General features: G+C 40.4%; 1 protein-coding gene across 1 annotated transcript in view; it reads right to left on the bottom strand.

Annotated features, from left to right (window-relative positions):
- Positions 1-11,458: 11,458 nt before the first annotated feature.
- The window catches only part of LOC147615125 (lysine-specific demethylase JMJ31-like), a 79,857-nt gene continuing 74,294 nt past the window's right edge, over positions 11,459-17,021 (bottom strand). Inside the window, 1 exon segment of the mRNA XM_086779112.1 lies at positions 11,459-11,751. Within this exon segment, the coding sequence (XP_086635238.1) occupies positions 11,692-11,751 (60 nt within the window). The 3' untranslated portion in view covers positions 11,459-11,691.

Here is a 17,021-nt window from a genome sequence, read left to right as displayed (position 1 = left end):
GCTCACACTGCTAGTCAAGGTCTTGCTCGATCTCAGTCAAGGAGCTTATGCTGTCAGGTCATGACACTGCTTGCCACTACTAGTGCTCAAATTGATGAGATAGCGGGTAGTTTACATGCAATATTCTTAGTTTGAGCCAAGTGAGGAGAGTGAAAGTGAAATGATAAAAAATAAGGCCATATGGACTTTTTATAGGCATTTAACTTTGCAATAATTTTCTTAGTTTGAGCCATGGGCGAGAGAGTGAGGAAAGTGAAAGTGATGATAAAAATGAGGCCATATAGACTTTTTATAGGCGCCTAACTTATATGGAAAAATTAAAAAAGTAGATTTTCATAGGTGAAACCAAAAAGTACAATATCCATTATAAATAATGTTCTTTCACCTAAGGTTTGCCCTTTCTAATCATTGTGACATGCTTCATAATAACCTTGGGCCACTAGAAGTGTGTCAAGAGAGCAGGCACCCACCATCTTTGGGTATAGTGCATTTTTGTCCAGGGTTATCTTATTTGACAAGTTGGTTTTGACTATGTTGCTTTGGGTAGCCAAAGTTGTTTTTGTCTAACGTACTATCCTTGGGCTTCCAATGACTTCCTTTCGAACCATGTTTTTGGTCTAGGTTGGAGTTTGATGTTTTGTTATGTGGTCTAGTCGGTGGCGTGGCTTTATCTAGCATATGCTAGACCTCCCTCCTCTGCACCTAGATTTTCGGTTGCCCTTCATAGTAACCCTAAACCTAAACATTGGTGTTGCTGTGGGGACTTCCCTGTAGTGTCCTTGGTGTCCCTGTCTGGTGATAAATTTTGTTCATTTCTTGTTGAAGCCTCTTTAAATCCATGAAAATGTTATTGAAGGCATCATATACTACTTTGATTTCACTCTTTGATTTGTCCTTCAAAACTTTTATTCCCTCTACAACATGGAAATACTCACACTGATAAAGGGATCTTACGTCTGTGGTGTTCATCTTCTTTGCCAATTAAACTTTGTATGGAGGTTTAAGAAAGTGGCTTCTGATCCCTTGCTTATGAAGAGTCTCTTTCATCACGACGACATGGATTGACTCATAGCCCTGTTTTTGCGGACTGATAACAATGCGTAAATTCTCGAGTAATTAGGATCACGAACAATGGCTTTCTTACTAATGCAAGATTTCAAAAGACTCAAGTTTAAGCATTCCGTGATGCATCCATCAAATAATTCTTAAAATGCAACCGTTCAATAAAAGTGTTAGTTGTAGAACTCTAATGTAAATTATTTGACACTCAATTATTTACCTTGTAGCCATGATTCCCCTTTTTCTAGGACCGCTGCCTATTACAAAGCTATCAATTTCCCTTTGGCGTTCCCTTGCACTGATTGGGATTCTCTTGTTTCTTGATTTGTATCTCCTTCTCTTTGTTCTTTTTCTCTACGCCTTACACTTGTCATCAAATCTTTGGTATTTGATTGAAGATGCAAATTTGATGTGTGTATATATTGTATTTAAGCTCCATCACACACTACTAAATGTTTATAATATCCTAGAAGCCAACTTTTCCTGTCACCAACGTGACCTACTAAACTAGTTAAATCATTAAATGGTGGGTTAACTAAGGTCAATGGGGCAAGTGGATAGAGTGCAACATAAGTCTACATGTTTCTTTCCCTCAATCCTAAGTGAAGAAATGGAAGCATTATCCAATGGGTGTCTGACATTGGGATGTTTGATTGATGCATATTCCTCTTCTACACACACGAATATGGAGATCATATGTTTTTTCATGTTAGTAATATCCTCTAAAGAAGGCATGGTAAAGAATGAAAGAAGGATCATAGTAAGATTAAATTAGAGATATAGATAACTAAAAGGAAAAACATATTTTTCATATAGACTACAAGAAGGAAGATATAGGCTTAGAAAGTCATTTTTTTAATAAAAGACTAAAATTATATATTTTATCCTTAACTCTAATTTAAGGATCCTTTAAATATTTGGATTTTATTTGTGGATTATATTAAAAGAGTTATATTATTTGTGAGTTCTAAGATATGATGAAATACATATTATATATGTATATGTGTATAATATATCTATCTATATTATCTATTATGCGCAAGTTTTTGGGAGGGGAGGGGACACGTGGCATTTGGAAGAGGGCAAGTGTTGGGGTAGGGAAAGGAGAGAAGGGGTGTGATGGTGGGGGAGGGGAGGAGCCACATGTTAGGGTAGAGAGAGAGAGAGAGAGAGAGAGAGAGAGAGAGAGAGAGAGAGGAGTGTAGGAATACGTTGAGAGAAAAAAATTAAAATAAATAATATAATATAATATATAAGTATAAAATATATAGAATGTAAGTATATATATATATATATATGATAATAATACGTAAACATATAATAAGTAAGGATATTAAATAAATATGTATATATTAAATCTATACTAATGTATTATAATATAATGTTATATATATATATAAGTATAAATAAGAAAACTAAAAAGACATATATACATAGTAAATATATAATAATATAATATAAGAAAATTCGATCTCGTCGCATGGATAAACATAATGAAAAACTGACAAACAAAAGAAAGTCAGAAAATGAAACAAGTTCTAGTACGTCACTAAGTGAGGATGAAATAAGTTCTTACTCTTCACTTAGTGCACCACATAGACCAATCAAGAAACTAGAACCCATCCCAATTGGATAATAATGATCATATGACATATGCGGAAGGAAAAAAACCAGCTCAAGAGAGCATGCTTAGCTTGGTTGAATGTCTTACAGGGTCACCGATTGTGATTAAGCCTCATAATGCCAATCCTAAAACAGGAACCAAAATACAAAGCCCAAAGGAGTATCACTTTCCCTTTCAAGAGGAAGACATACTCTCTACATAAGAGTCATTTGAGACATATTACACAAACTATACGCTTGTGAAAGCACGTGAGAAATTCGATAATTCCGTTACAAGATTAAAACAGTCTCTCAAAACCTCATTTGGAGGAATGCTCTTCTCTCATGGTGAAGCCAGCATAATATCTGCACTTGCACCTTTAAGGGCTTAACCTGAGTTATACCAAGACTTAAAGAACTCCATAGAACAGGACTGTGAGGATTTGCAAGTTTCCAAACAAACCTCATTAAGAATTGTCAGAGGGCCAAGTGGTGCCAGTGTACACATTAGGTACTCTTGAAAAAGCTAAGAGCCAAAATGAGGATGAAAGTGAATGGAAGTATGAAACAGAAAACGGGATTTGAAGCCGAAACAAAAAAATGAAACATCCATGGTTCCTTTAGAAGATTCTATCATGGTATGGTTGGATTTTCCTACAGGCAATGATGTTAAGCGCAAACGCGCATTGATTAGCCCTCGAGCTAGTTATAACATCATGACAATAGACACTTGGGTGTCATTGGGACAACCTAAACTCATTCATATAGACAATAATCTTGCAAGAGGAGCCAATGGACAAAACATTGAAGTTTCAGGTTACTTTAGCTACACTACTCAAACAATCGATGGCGATATGGAATTTACATTTCATGTTACCCTAGATTCCCTTGAGTATGATATCGTCCTTGGTGGAACTTGGATAGGTGAATCGTTATATTCAATAGATGAATCCATACAAACAGTCACCTTGAACACTCCTACAAGGAATGTACAATTACTATTTACGGGAGGAAGAGACCTTGCAGAAGCTGAACTTCCAACATGTCTTACTGAAAAGATCCCTAGGATTTTGGTTGGATTGAAAATTTTAAATAAAATCACCACAACTCAAGCATAGCTTTATCCAACAACACGAGAACACAATATCATGACCCTCGAGCTATGGGATTTGTTAGGTCAACCAACACTCCAGCACATCCTGAAAGGATTACCTTTACAAAAAGACTTGAGCATGCCATGTTTGGGGTACTTTGAACATACAATGTATATTGAAACTAACCTTCTCACTTGCAAGTTTTTTGTGGTTGAGTATGTGTTGGAAGCAAATTTGATCTTGGGACATAAATGGACTATTGCTGCCCAAGCACCACTGTGCTTTGCTAGTGATAGAGTCATCATGATGGTTAACGACAAAAGTTGACAATACCATACTACAAGGAAGAGGATCCAACTTTAATGGATTTCTATGATGTTGAACGTAAAAGGATACAAGCCTCTTCGACAAAATCCCCTCTACACAATGACCTACCATTCGCGTCAACGACCAACTCCGATAAAGCATCTACTCCTTTAAACCCATCCTCACCAATGAAGTTCAATGCCAAAACGGGTCGCAATCAATAGCCCTTCCTGATGAAGTTCTCCCCACGCAACCATCTATCTCTAACAAAAAACTCAAAGGAAAAGCCCTAAAGCCTATACATCTTCATCAACAAATCTCACCAAAAGAGACAACCACATGCTTAAAAGTCTCGTCATCAACATCCACTCCACAAGAGACTCTAGCCTCATCATCATCAACAATGCCCATGAGTCTCAACCCTGTAGCCTCCGTGCCAACTAATTTAGTCAAGAAGGGCCCCAAACCTTCCACATCAACCCAAAAGAAAACTCCACCAAGACAACTACGATGATTAAGGTATCTTAATAGTATCAAGATGTGGGTGAAGAAATAGCTACTTATAGCTCAAGGCTACTATGAAGGTGCCAATCAAATTTGGGTGCCTCGATAGTCAAAGCCTCTTCCTCAACGTAGCACTCGGAGGCCAAGAAAGAAGAAAAATACTCCACAACACCGTCCACAAAAGCCTAAAAGAGTTCCTCAAAGAACTCTACCAAGTTAACAAGTGTGGGTACCAAAAATACTATTGCAGGCACAAGGGTACTACCAAAGAAATACCAAAGCTTGGGTACCCAAGCGCATCACAAAGTCTCCTAAGCTTGCACAAAGAAGGAAGCCTCAGCACCAAGCACATCAGTTTATAATGCTCATCCCTCATCAAATATGGGTGCATGTGCTTCAACAACAAGGATACTATGATGGTAATTCCATCATACGGTTGCCAAAATTAGTCTTACCTACTGCCTCGACAACATTTGAGCAACAAATTCAAGAATCAATACCCACGTCTGCAATGGAGACTTATGAGTGCATCAAGGGAAAAATAACAATGCACTTGTCACCCCTCTGGATGTGAGAAATAAGGGCACAAGAACCTGTTTCTCGCAAGTCATGATCTAGCTAACTCATAAAATCAATTAAAATAAAAAAACATCAAGGGCAAAACCTGCAATGGGATCAAAACCTGCAACTTCACGAGGTCAAAACCTGCAAATTCACTAAATCCCATCTCACAGAACTACACTTCACAGAATTCCATCTCATGGAATTACTCTTCAAAGAATTCCATCTCACGGCACTACACTTTACGGAATTTCATCTCACGGAATTACCCTTCGTGGAATTCTAGTTCACGGCCTGCACTTTCACATAAACACCATTTCACGGGATTAACTTTCACGAGATTAGGCCCTTTCACGGAATATCCCTTCACGACCAAAAAACTTCCAATCTCACGGGATTAGGCTATTTCATGAAATATCCCTTCTCACGGCCAAAAAAACCTGCAATCTAACGAGTTCAGGTCTCACACACGAGTTCACAATTTCACAACTTAATCCCAGATTTATGCCACATTCACGGATTAAGCCATCTCACGCATTAACACTTGCACAACGATCTTCAATAGCCATTATATATTTGTTAGGCTTATTGCTTACTATTATTTTGGCTAAATTAATGTAGCAACTGCTCCATGAGTACATATCCATACTCATGCACTTGAGAACATCTGCACGAAAGCCTCACCATCAAACAACTTCCAAGAACATCTCTAGATGGGGAGACCATGGTGGACAAAAGCCTCGTCAATGGTACAACCCATCGCCTGGAATTTTCCTTCAAATTATAAAATCTCTCCAAACAACGCCACCATCTTCACAAATCAATGATCTTCAATCCTCCTTAGTGAAGATATCTATATTAGCCTTGCAAGTCGACATAATTTTTTCAATCCTCACCAAAAAACAAGTGGCTACTTCAACATAGAGCAGTTCAATAAGAGTCTATATGACTCAATTCTTGTACGTCATGTATATCTGCTTCATAAGAGCACTTAAATATACATAAAAACATAAAAAGCACATGGACAAAAGAAAGCAGGAACAGGTCCTACTCAACAATATTTGACACGAATCCTACAACACAAAGAGACATCATCGAAGGCCAATTTCTTCAAATAATGAATGTCACTTTCAATGAATCAAATGAGGAACTCAAAATCACCATCTCGTTCTGATGATTAAGTGTACGTTCCTCCAGATCCTTCCTTCTTCTCTCTCATTATCAACATCTCTTAACTTCCCTACTAACACAAATCACATGTAACATTTCTTATGATTGCCAAAAAACAAAATGAGCAAAAGCTTTTAAAAAAAGCATGCTCACAAAAATGCAATCATTTGCAAAAACCTCACCCCACCCTGTTAGGAATTTTCAATAAACAACTAATATCTTCGTTCACTAACAGCTTTTCTTATTCTTTTCGGAGGAACAAAGACCATTGAATGTCACTCAACATCAACGCCATCGCCAAAGCTTGTCCATTCTCCCCACACAAAGGTCTTCAACGTGATCGCATCGCGATCGCTATCAGGAAGGGAGGGGATTGTTAACCCAATTCTAGGGTTAACAAGAGCTACCGCCATTATCTTACATCAAGGAGTCACCCGATAGATACACCAAAGGGTCATACATTCAAGATATGAAGCAATAGTATCCAAAGCTACAACTTTCTTGTCACCTTGGATGTACTCTCTTTATCCTACATGTTCTCTTTATGGCTGCCTTGGATGTACTATCTTACAGGTTCTCTTTATGGCCCTACGTCTTGTGGCCTTAGAAGTACTATCTTACATGTTCCCTTTATTATTCACTACATCTTTGCCCTTGAGTTATGTGAAATTGGGCATCATTTCCTCTCTTCTTTTTGCACGTGATTCTCTCTTTGACCATGTTATCTGGGGGAATCAAAATCACTTGGGACTTTCACCCAACCACGGAGCATGGACTTCACCACAATGGGCGCCCAACCCTAAGTGTCTACGTCCATCCGTTTGGTCACGATAGGGCTTGAACCCAGGTTCTTTTCCGGAGACTTCAACACCCTATCCACTGCATCAGCGACTGCTCTTTGGATTGTTTTTATATTCCCTCATTAAAGGATCATTTAGGAGCAGGTCATCTACGTCAACTTGCACTTGATCTTGGTGCTTCTCATCTACTCTCAATGAGCATCATAATGAGACTAGGATTTTTCTCACATCCTCCTATTAATGGATGGTCATTATGAGATATTGCAAGGAAACTTGTGATCATCTTCGTGTTGTAAATATGGAGATATTGTTCTTATTACAATTTTTTTCAGGGTGTTCCCCCATTTTTGATAGGCAGGACATTCAGGTTATGGGACAACCCTCTTAGTGAGGCTTGTATCTATGTTGGGAGAAATCAAAGAAGATATCTTTTGGAGGATACAGGGGTTGTGAATACCTCCATTCTAGGTGTCTACAGAGAGATGGGCTTGGTTATAGACTGACATTAACAGGCTCAGGGGTCTCCTTTTTGTTAGGTAGCGCATATCTCCCCCTCAATTGCATTTATGCTATAGATAAGTTGTATGTTTTGTATAGAAGGATATAAGGTGAATATTTATGCAGTGCTAGGCTTCTTGATGGAGCTTCTTGATATGTAGGTTAAACTTTCCTCTGATTTGGAGAGAAGGGTGGATTTTTCTTCTCTATAGGTAGTTTTCTCTCATATAGGCTTTGACTTCAGTTGGGAGGCCATTTGAGAAATATTGTTTGCAATATCTTAGAGTTGTTATAGGAGAAATGGATATATCAAAAACTTTCTATATGTATATATATGTGTATGAGGGGCTCTCCCCTATGGTGTACTATGTGATAGACTTCTGACACTGATCTTATTGCTTATTTTGATGATGATGACGTATCCCATTTATTAGACTTCTATATATGATTATCATTTTAAAAAAAAGATTGTCTTCACCTAATGATTATTTAGTGCCTTATGTAGCTCCCTCTCGGATTTTTATGAAGTGCTTCTTTTGCTCTCTTTTTTTTTTGTAGGCTACTGAGAGCTACATGACTATCTTTATTGAGTACATTAATAACTCTATTGAGAGCTGCATGGCTATCTTTGTTGAGTACCTTAGTATCTCTATGAGCTACTTTGAGCATCATAAGTCTGTTTTGACCTTCATGGACAAAATTGCTTGCTTAATGGCTTATAAATTGATGAAAATATACTCATAATATAATTTCTCGCTTAGTTAACTCATATGAGTTACTAACGGTTCATCTTGTTTAGTAGTTGGTAAATTTTGCATATAATTCTTTTCAATGGTCTCTTTGACCTTTTGTAATTAACTTAATGATCTTTTTCATTGATCTATAGCTTAATTGTATCTCTTAAGCTTTACTTTCTTATTTTTATAATATCTAAAATCCATTTATTACTATGTATAAGCTTCACTTATTCTCTTATCTAGCCTTTTATAGTAGTGAAATTTGGTATACTATAGTGGGCCTTGGTTTTGTGAACTTGGCATTCATTTTTTAGCACACCATTATTGAAGTCTTATAACGTTTTATTGTGGACCATTTCCTAGGGGACTCTCAAAGTTTGAAAAAACTTTTTGGTGACTCCACTTGGTTTTTTTTCCCTTGCTTTCTTTAACTAAGCTATGTTTGTTCGTTTTCCTATAAAAACATACAATGTCGATTTTACACTTCATACCTTCCCTAATCTCTTTATACCTATCCTAGAAAGATTCCTAATAATATCAGCTTATCTCATTATAAGGTGGTTCTCATCAAGGTTGAATGACACAAGTGCTATAGTAACTAAACCTATAGTTAATTACTACAAGTAGGTGACCCGTGCATTGCTAGGTATTAAGACTCACCCTAATCCTCCTTGAAACACATCCAACAAAAGATTACCTGATGAACCGCAACTGTCGTGAGGATCTTTCCAATGGCCGAGCTCGTAACCCTTGAGGTCTCCAAGCTTTACAACTCCTTGAGAAGCAATTTGACCGTAACTCCCATCGAGCATTAGCACACCGCCGCGTTGCACTACGGGTACTCATCCCTTCTCTCACCTCACTTTACTCACTCACTAGCATGTATTAGAGAGAGAGATTAGCAAGAGCAAGACTCAATTGCACAAGAGGAGAGTATGTTTTATTATGAGAGAAATTCACTTATATACATGGCCATAAGTATTCACACTCACTTGAACTACGGTCGACCGGGCACCTTAAGCTTATAAGAAGCCTTATGCTATTACAATGACTACTCTCATAATATATCCATAAAATGCATCACTTAAGACTTCATCCTAACTTGCTACCACATGCTCTTGAAACAAGAATCACCATAAATACTCCGTCACATTAGAAGGCACCAAAAGTAAAGTGGGATACCAAGAGAGCCGCATAGAGTCTACCAAATTGGAGTGCCAAAAAAACTAATAGAGGCTCAAGAATTAAGAATCTCAAGACAAGGTGGATATTCTTATTGGGTGTGCCAAAAACTAAAGTGGACATGTAGGGAGGAGCACATAGGGGAGGGATGAATTCCAGGTCTAAGGATTTATCCTTATCCAAATATAAACATGATGCTTAGGCCAATGGCCAAAGGGAAGCCTTAAGGGAAGATAAGGAAACATACATGCTTATAATGAGTGCCTATGTTAAATTAGTTTGTGACTCCTTTAGAAAAGATGCAACCTTAAAAAGCTCCATTAAGGAGTCAAACTTCACTAAGAGCTGGGATAATGAGGGAGAAAACCCATGTAGATAAACATGTGTTTGTTGCAAAGGATGACAAAATCAATAGCCAAACTCGATGTCAGGAGATGTAGAATTGGGTGATGTTTAAACACCTAAAGCGTACATGACATTGACATCAAACAATCTTGGTTATAGACATAGTTATGGCCATAGTGTCAAGGTGGATCAAATTCCAAGAGTTGATGGAGCAAGATGGGATTCCAATATCTAAGGGTGGGAGAAAGACGTTGGCTAATCTGCTTGTTGATGATGTGATCAAGGAAGGACAATAATTGATGCCATGATCTAGGGTGTTTGTGTGAGAATTGATGAAAATTTTAGGACTTCGTGTTTGGGTTTAGCTGGAGAGAGAGCGCTCAAGAGACCTCCCGAACCCCTAATGCCCCATCACAAGGCAAACTGAATAAGCATGCAACAAGGTAAACAAGGTGGACATGGATACGACACACAACCACAATCACAAACTTCAAATCTTACAAGTTGACAACAATAGAATCATTCAAAGCGCATATAAACACAGATGGTGATGACAAAAGTGTACACCATAGCCATCTAAATATGCGTTTGTTGCCACGTATATCCAATTTGAGATGCAGCCCCACATTCTCACTGCGTTTTTTTTCCTTTTCTTTTTCTTCTTCCAGAAATCTCACTGCATTTTCATTGCAACGTGTAAGAAACTAGATTTCCAACACTTAAAAAAGGTAAGTTTTGCACCGAAAAGACAAAGACGCTTTCAAATGGAAATCTAGTGCTGACACAATCACCACATAAAAGTCCCTTTCAAATGGAAATCAAGAGAATCGAGCAATCAATGCTCACACAATCACCACATAAAAGTCCCTTTCAAATGGAGATCAAGAGGACCAAGCACAGATTTCTTTGAGCTTATGAGGCTCCACGTTCACAATCATAGCTTGTAAAAGCAGGTTTGCTAAATTAGAAACCTTTCAAAATGTAGAGTTCCATTGATTTTATGAATTCTACCTCTACATGATGTACCTTGTTGAAGTATAAGATGCAAACTCTGTGCGTCATATCATTATATATATAGCACGAATGAAAACAATTTTCGTGCATGTAACATGTAGTCCTAGGAGTATGGGCATTGTGTCGAATGAAGACTTGGGTTGATTGAGAGAGAACCTGGAATCAATGAACGTACGGTTTCTATTTTTGACGGCGGTGAACAATTGATGTCAAATTTTAAAAGATTTTACAAAAGACACTTAGGTTGGATGTTCTTCACCACAATCTCATAAACTCAGACACATTGTAGCACAGCCGCCACATTAACAAGCTGTGTAATGAAACGCAGACAGATCCACGAGTAAAAGATTACACACCAAGACCAAACCCTCTACCTGTCATATACCTTAACTTTTGCAAGATTTTCTACCCCAAAACTTTGCAAGTTTTGTCCGCAACAATTTACGAACTTTTTAACCCATTAAGTTTCTTCTGCATGCGCAGCAGCCCCATTTTTATTTTTTTTTAGTTCAAGTCTACTGAATCCTTCTTTTTTTTTGGATTTGACCTTAATAATTTCAGATCAATTCCTATATCGGAATGCTGCTAAGATAAGTCTTACTGATCAGATTCTTGTCAAATAAAAAACTGCCTAAAAACATTGTGGCCACAGCCAAAGAAAGTCTTGTGATAGCACATAAAGTTTGATGCCTTTCAGAAACTCTTATACCAGTCTCCTTCTTTAATTTTGCCATCATGGGATGCCTAGTTTAATATTCTGACGATATTCCCTTCTTAAAAGCAACTCTCTGTGTGTTAGATTACAAAGATTTACAGCGTTTAAGTTAATGATGAAGCCAATGACAATCCAAGGTATCTTTCCAGAAGAGAGTCCAGTGCCTGCATGCACACGAAACAAAAGAAACAGCAACATATGATTCAACGTGCAGCCCTATATACACAAAACTCCCATTACAGCCTTGTAAAGCAAGTAAGGTTTTCCATCATCCCAACACACAAAAAAAAGCCACTGAAATCGGAAGCAGTTTTGGGGCTGATTCAACAAGCTCCTTACTAGAGCAGCTTGTCCAGCAACACACTCAAGATCTTTGGTCAATCCACAGGTTGTTTTCTGTCACTTCTATATGGCTGGGACTCTCCTTGTCACCACGATGCAGAGAATGGGGGAGGAGTGACGGGACGGTTGTTTAGCCAACAGAAGGGTGTTGGGGTAAAGGCGTTATGCCCACCCTTATAGTGTGTACAAGCCCATAAGTTATAGTACATAGTACACTTAGTACTTTTAATGTACTAAGTGCACTATGATAGGGGAGTCACACACTCATGCTTTTCATGAGTTGACTTATCCCCACAACTCTCTCTCTCTCTTCCCTTGCTTCTCTGTGTATGTCTCCCATGAATGAACTCTAACCCTAATTGCTGTTTTCTCCCCATCAACTGGTATCAGAGCTAGGCTGGCCCTTTGAATCTCTCTGCTGCATAGCTCTCATTTCACACAGCCATCAAAGAGGAAAGCGTGGCTCAACTTCTGCTATGCAGGCTGTGTGTGTGTAGCTCCATGGAACCTGGAGGGCTGAAGTAGCTTGTCGGTTGTGACCCAGTCAGCGTGAGCAGGCGAGCGAGTGAACGAAGGCAGCAGCAAAGCGAAGTGAACGAAGGCAGCAGCAAAGCGAAGTACAAGGTGGCGGGCGTTGCATCACACGCAGGCGAAGGCTAGCGTGGCGTCAAGCGTGGAGGCGATCGAGTGACAAGGCGCATAACCACAAGGCAGCGTGTAGCTTGGCTGAGGCAACGAGCGAAGGCGCATCGTAGCAGCCAGGCGCACAGCGTGAAGCTTGCGAACGTGGAGTTCCAGCGCACAGCGCTAGGCGAAAGCAGCGTGTGAATCGTGTAGGCGCTAGGCGAACACGTCAGGTGGGCATTCAGGCACAGTCGAGCGGATACACAATCGGGCTGCAAGCCCTGTGGGAAAGGGACGGACTACGCCGCCCAGCGCTGCATCAAACAGATGGAGCGCGCCTTCAACTTCGCACCAACATAAGTGCAGGCAGAAGCGGGCCAGCTCTACACGGCGCAGGCAATCACAAAGCCCGCACAGCCAGCCCACGTGGCTGCCCAGGCTGCCCACAGCCAGCACACCGGGCTGCCCAGCTGCTCCAGAAGCTGCCCAGCGCCGAAGTCGCCGCCACCACCGCCTCCATCTCAGCCTGCAAATCAAGAAACTCAGAAAAAATCAGAAATTTCAGAGGTATTTTTGCTTCAATTTTGCGAATTTCTTATCAATTCAAGCAATTGAGCAGGTACAGGTGCCCAATTGCTCAATTTTTGAGCAAAATTGGCAAAATTGGGTGACATTGGTCACAATCAGGATCAATTTGCAGGAAATTGGTCACAATCAGGTTCAATTTGCAGGAAATTGGATGTCGAAATTTGGGGCTTTTGATGTAATTGTGCAATTAAGCACTCATACATGCTGTATGATGTGAAAAATCGCACATTTGGGCAAAATTGCAGCAAATTGCAGTGCAAATCAAGGGGCTTTTGTGCCGATTGAGTTGATTTGCATGCAGGCAATCGCATTTGATGCTGTGGATAATGTGTTGATGCCTTACAAGCACTCAATGTGCCTGTAAATCAAGGGGCTTTCATGTATTGGATGTATATGTGGCCAGGGGGAAGCATCGTGAACACTCTGGATGCCTTCATATGCGTCAATGTACCATGCATGATCAGAAATTGATCTCAAATCAAGGGGCTTTTCAAGTTCGTATGCTTGTTGAGCTTGGCAAAGCAGCAGGCAAGCCATTTATGCCTTGAATCCTCCAAAATCAGCTTGCAGTCAAGGGGCTTTTGCCCAATTTCTGTTCGGGACTGTTTTATGCAGTGTACAGGACTGTAAAAGTCTGATTTTCACTCATTTGGACAGCCAGGAGAGCATTTATTGCTATTGTACCTGCTGGTACAGATTTGGCACAGCTTTGTGCATGTTTTGGCATGGCTGTACACTGTTTTGAGTGATCAAAAGGTTCAAATTCAGCTGCTGAAATTGCCGGTACAGGTTTGGTACATCATTTGTAAGCACTTGGTACTGTTGTACAGTACTTCGGAAGGGCAAAAGAGCACATTTAAGGTGCTGTCCAAAATCTGCAGCAACCAGATTTTGGTGTTTTCATCACAAAAAGTGGGAGAAAAGTTGCATTCTTGCTTCCGCAGTGGGAGATAAAGCTTGGGAGAACATTTGTAAGCACTTTGTGTGCTTTGGGTGCAGTGTTTGCACATCTTGGGTGCAGTGTTTGCACATTTGCAGGGAGTCAGGCATTAAAGGTTGCATATTGCTATGGCAACCACAGGTGAGAGCTCTTCATTGCTTCACATCAAGAAGCTTGAAGGCTCGCATAATTATGATATTTGGCAAACCCAGTGCTACAATGTGTTGCTCCAGAAAAAGCAGCACAAGCCTATCAAAGAAAGGGGTGTGATGCCCGCTTCTCTTACAGCTGAAGAGTGGGAAGATATGGATGAGCTGGCAAGATCTACTATCATGTTGTCTGTGTCAGACTCATTACTTTTCAGCATTCGTGAAGAGAAGACAGCTTGGGGAATGTGGCAGAGATTGCAGGACTTGTATGCCCAACAAAGTGCCTCAAGCAAAGTGTATTGGTTGAAGAAACTCATAGGCCTTCAGATGAAGGAAGGGGCTTCTATGACAGCCCATCTCAATGAGTTTAATGGTATTGTCAGCCAGGTTATAAATCAAAAGTTGGCAATGGACGATGAGTTCAAAGCCACTTTTCTGTTATGCACTTTGCCAGAGAGTTGGGACACATTCAGGACAGCCACTAGCAATTCGAATGCTATGCTGTCATATGCAGATGTTGAGGGTGCTCTTCTTCAAGAAGAGATGAACAGGAAAAACAACTCTGTTGGAAAGTCCAATGCAATGAATGCACGTGGGAGATCCCAGCAAAGGGGAAAAAGCCAAGAAAGGGGAAGGAGCAAGTCTCGCTCCAAAAAGGATTTGGAATGCCATTATTGTGGCAAGAAGGGACACATCAAAAAGCAATGCTACAAATGGAAAAATGATCAAAAGGAAAAGGGAAAAGGCAAAGACAAAGAGAAGGATGAAGCCAAAGATGTAAAGCCAAAGGGCAAAAGTGGAGTCAAGATCGAAGAAATCAATGTGTCACATGCAGGTGGTAGTGAGGATGAGGTCCTATTTACTTCTTCACTTGATGCCCATTCACTTCTTACAGGTGGTCATGGTATGCACTCATGGATCATTGATTCAGGTACCTCCTTTCATGTCACAGGTTGCAGAGACTTGTTTGTCAGGTACACTGCTGGCAATGAAGGAGTGGTTTATTTGGGTGATAACCATGCATGCAAGATACTTGGCAGAGGTGATGTGAGACTTGTGTTTTCAGATGGCTCACAGCTTATGCTCCATGATGTCAGGCATGTGCCTGAGATCAAGAAGAATCTGCTTTCTACTGGACAGCTTGATGATGCTGATTATGTTACCACATTTGGTAGTGGAAAGTGGAAGATTAGTAAGGGCTCACTGGTTGTTGCCAGAGGCTCTAAGGTGGACACTCTTTATTTTATGCATGCAGGTGTTTGTCACCATGCTAATGTAAATGCAACCGAGCTGCCGGAAATCTCTATGTGGCATAGCCGGTTGGGACACATGAGTGTCAAAGGAATGGAGCAATTGTCTCGTTTGGGTTACTTGCCTTCTCTAAAGTTTTCAAGTTTTCAGTTTTGTGAGCATTGTATATATGGTAGGCAACTACAGTGCCCCCACAAGAAAGCTCTTGGACAGAAAGATGCTCAGTTAGAGCTTGTGCATACAGATGTATGTGAGATGCCTCAGCTTTCTTTGGGAGGGGCAAAGTACTTTGTGTCTTTTATTGATGATGCCACACGCAAGGTGTGGGTTTATCCTCTTCGTTTGAAGAGTGATACATTCTCAGTGTTTCAGAAGTTTGTTGCTCTTGTTGAGAATCAAACTGGCAAAACACTGAAGGCTTTGCGTTCCGACAATGGTGGAGAGTATACGTCCAAACAGTTTCAGGACTTTTGTGATGCTAAAGGCATCAAGAGGGAGCTCTCTACTCCTTATGATCCTCCACAAAACGGGACAGCAGAAAGGATGAACAGGACCATACAGGAGAAGGTCCGTTCTATGTTGTCACATGCTGCATTACCTCATGGTTTTTGGGCTGAAGCTGTTATGACAACCGTTCACCTTATAAACAGGTCACCTAACACGAGGCTTGGTGGGAAAGTGCCAGAAGAAGTATGGACAGGGAAGCCTCCGTCATACAAGCACTTGAGAGTGTTTGGTTGCGTTGCGTACGTGCACATACGCAGGGAAATGCGCACCAAACTTGATCCTAAGTCTCATAAATGCATATTCCTAGGATATGGTGACAGAGGTGAAATGGGGTATAGACTTTGGGATCCCATGAATAGAAAGATCATACGCAGCAATGATGTCATTTTTGATGAAACATGCATGTATAAGGAGCCTGCAAGGCAACAGGAGCCTGGCAGAGTCATCTTTGATGATGATGGACATCATGGACAACAACAAAGGGCTGTAAATCAGCCATTACAGCAGGAAAACCAGCCCTTAAATGGTGCTGAAAATGGTCCAAATGGACAGCCAGAGATGGCAGAAGATATCCCTATGGATATACCACAGTTAGAGGAGATACCGGGCATGATTTTTCAGCCTTATGGCATGGAACAGGAGCCACCAATGGGTGATATGCAGGCTGGACAGCAACCTGCAAATGATGGTCATTGGGTACGGAGGTCCACTAGACCCTCCAGAGTCCCTGACAGGTTTGTTCCAGGGGTTGACTACTTGATGCTCACTGACTGTGGGGAGCCCTCATGTTATAAGGAGGCTTTACAGAGGGCAGACAAGGCTCTATGGGAGCGTGCCATGAAGTCAGAGATGGATTCTCTGCATAAAAATGGAACATGGAAGTTGGTGCCTTTGCCTGCAGGCAAGAAGGTTTTGCCATGCAAGTGGGTATACAGGCTCAAAGTTGCATCAGATGCTAAGCCAAGATACAAAGCCAGGTTAGTGGCTAAGGGCTTCAAGCAGGAATATGGTGTGGACTTTGATGAGATCTTCT

The sequence above is a fragment of the Cibotium barometz genome, chromosome 40 (assembly GCF_041138505.1).
Source record: "Cibotium barometz isolate CiBa-2024 chromosome 40, ASM4113850v1, whole genome shotgun sequence".
Classification (NCBI taxonomy): Eukaryota; Viridiplantae; Streptophyta; class Polypodiopsida; order Cyatheales; family Cibotiaceae; genus Cibotium; species Cibotium barometz.
This window is presented reverse-complemented; position numbering and strand designations above follow the sequence as displayed.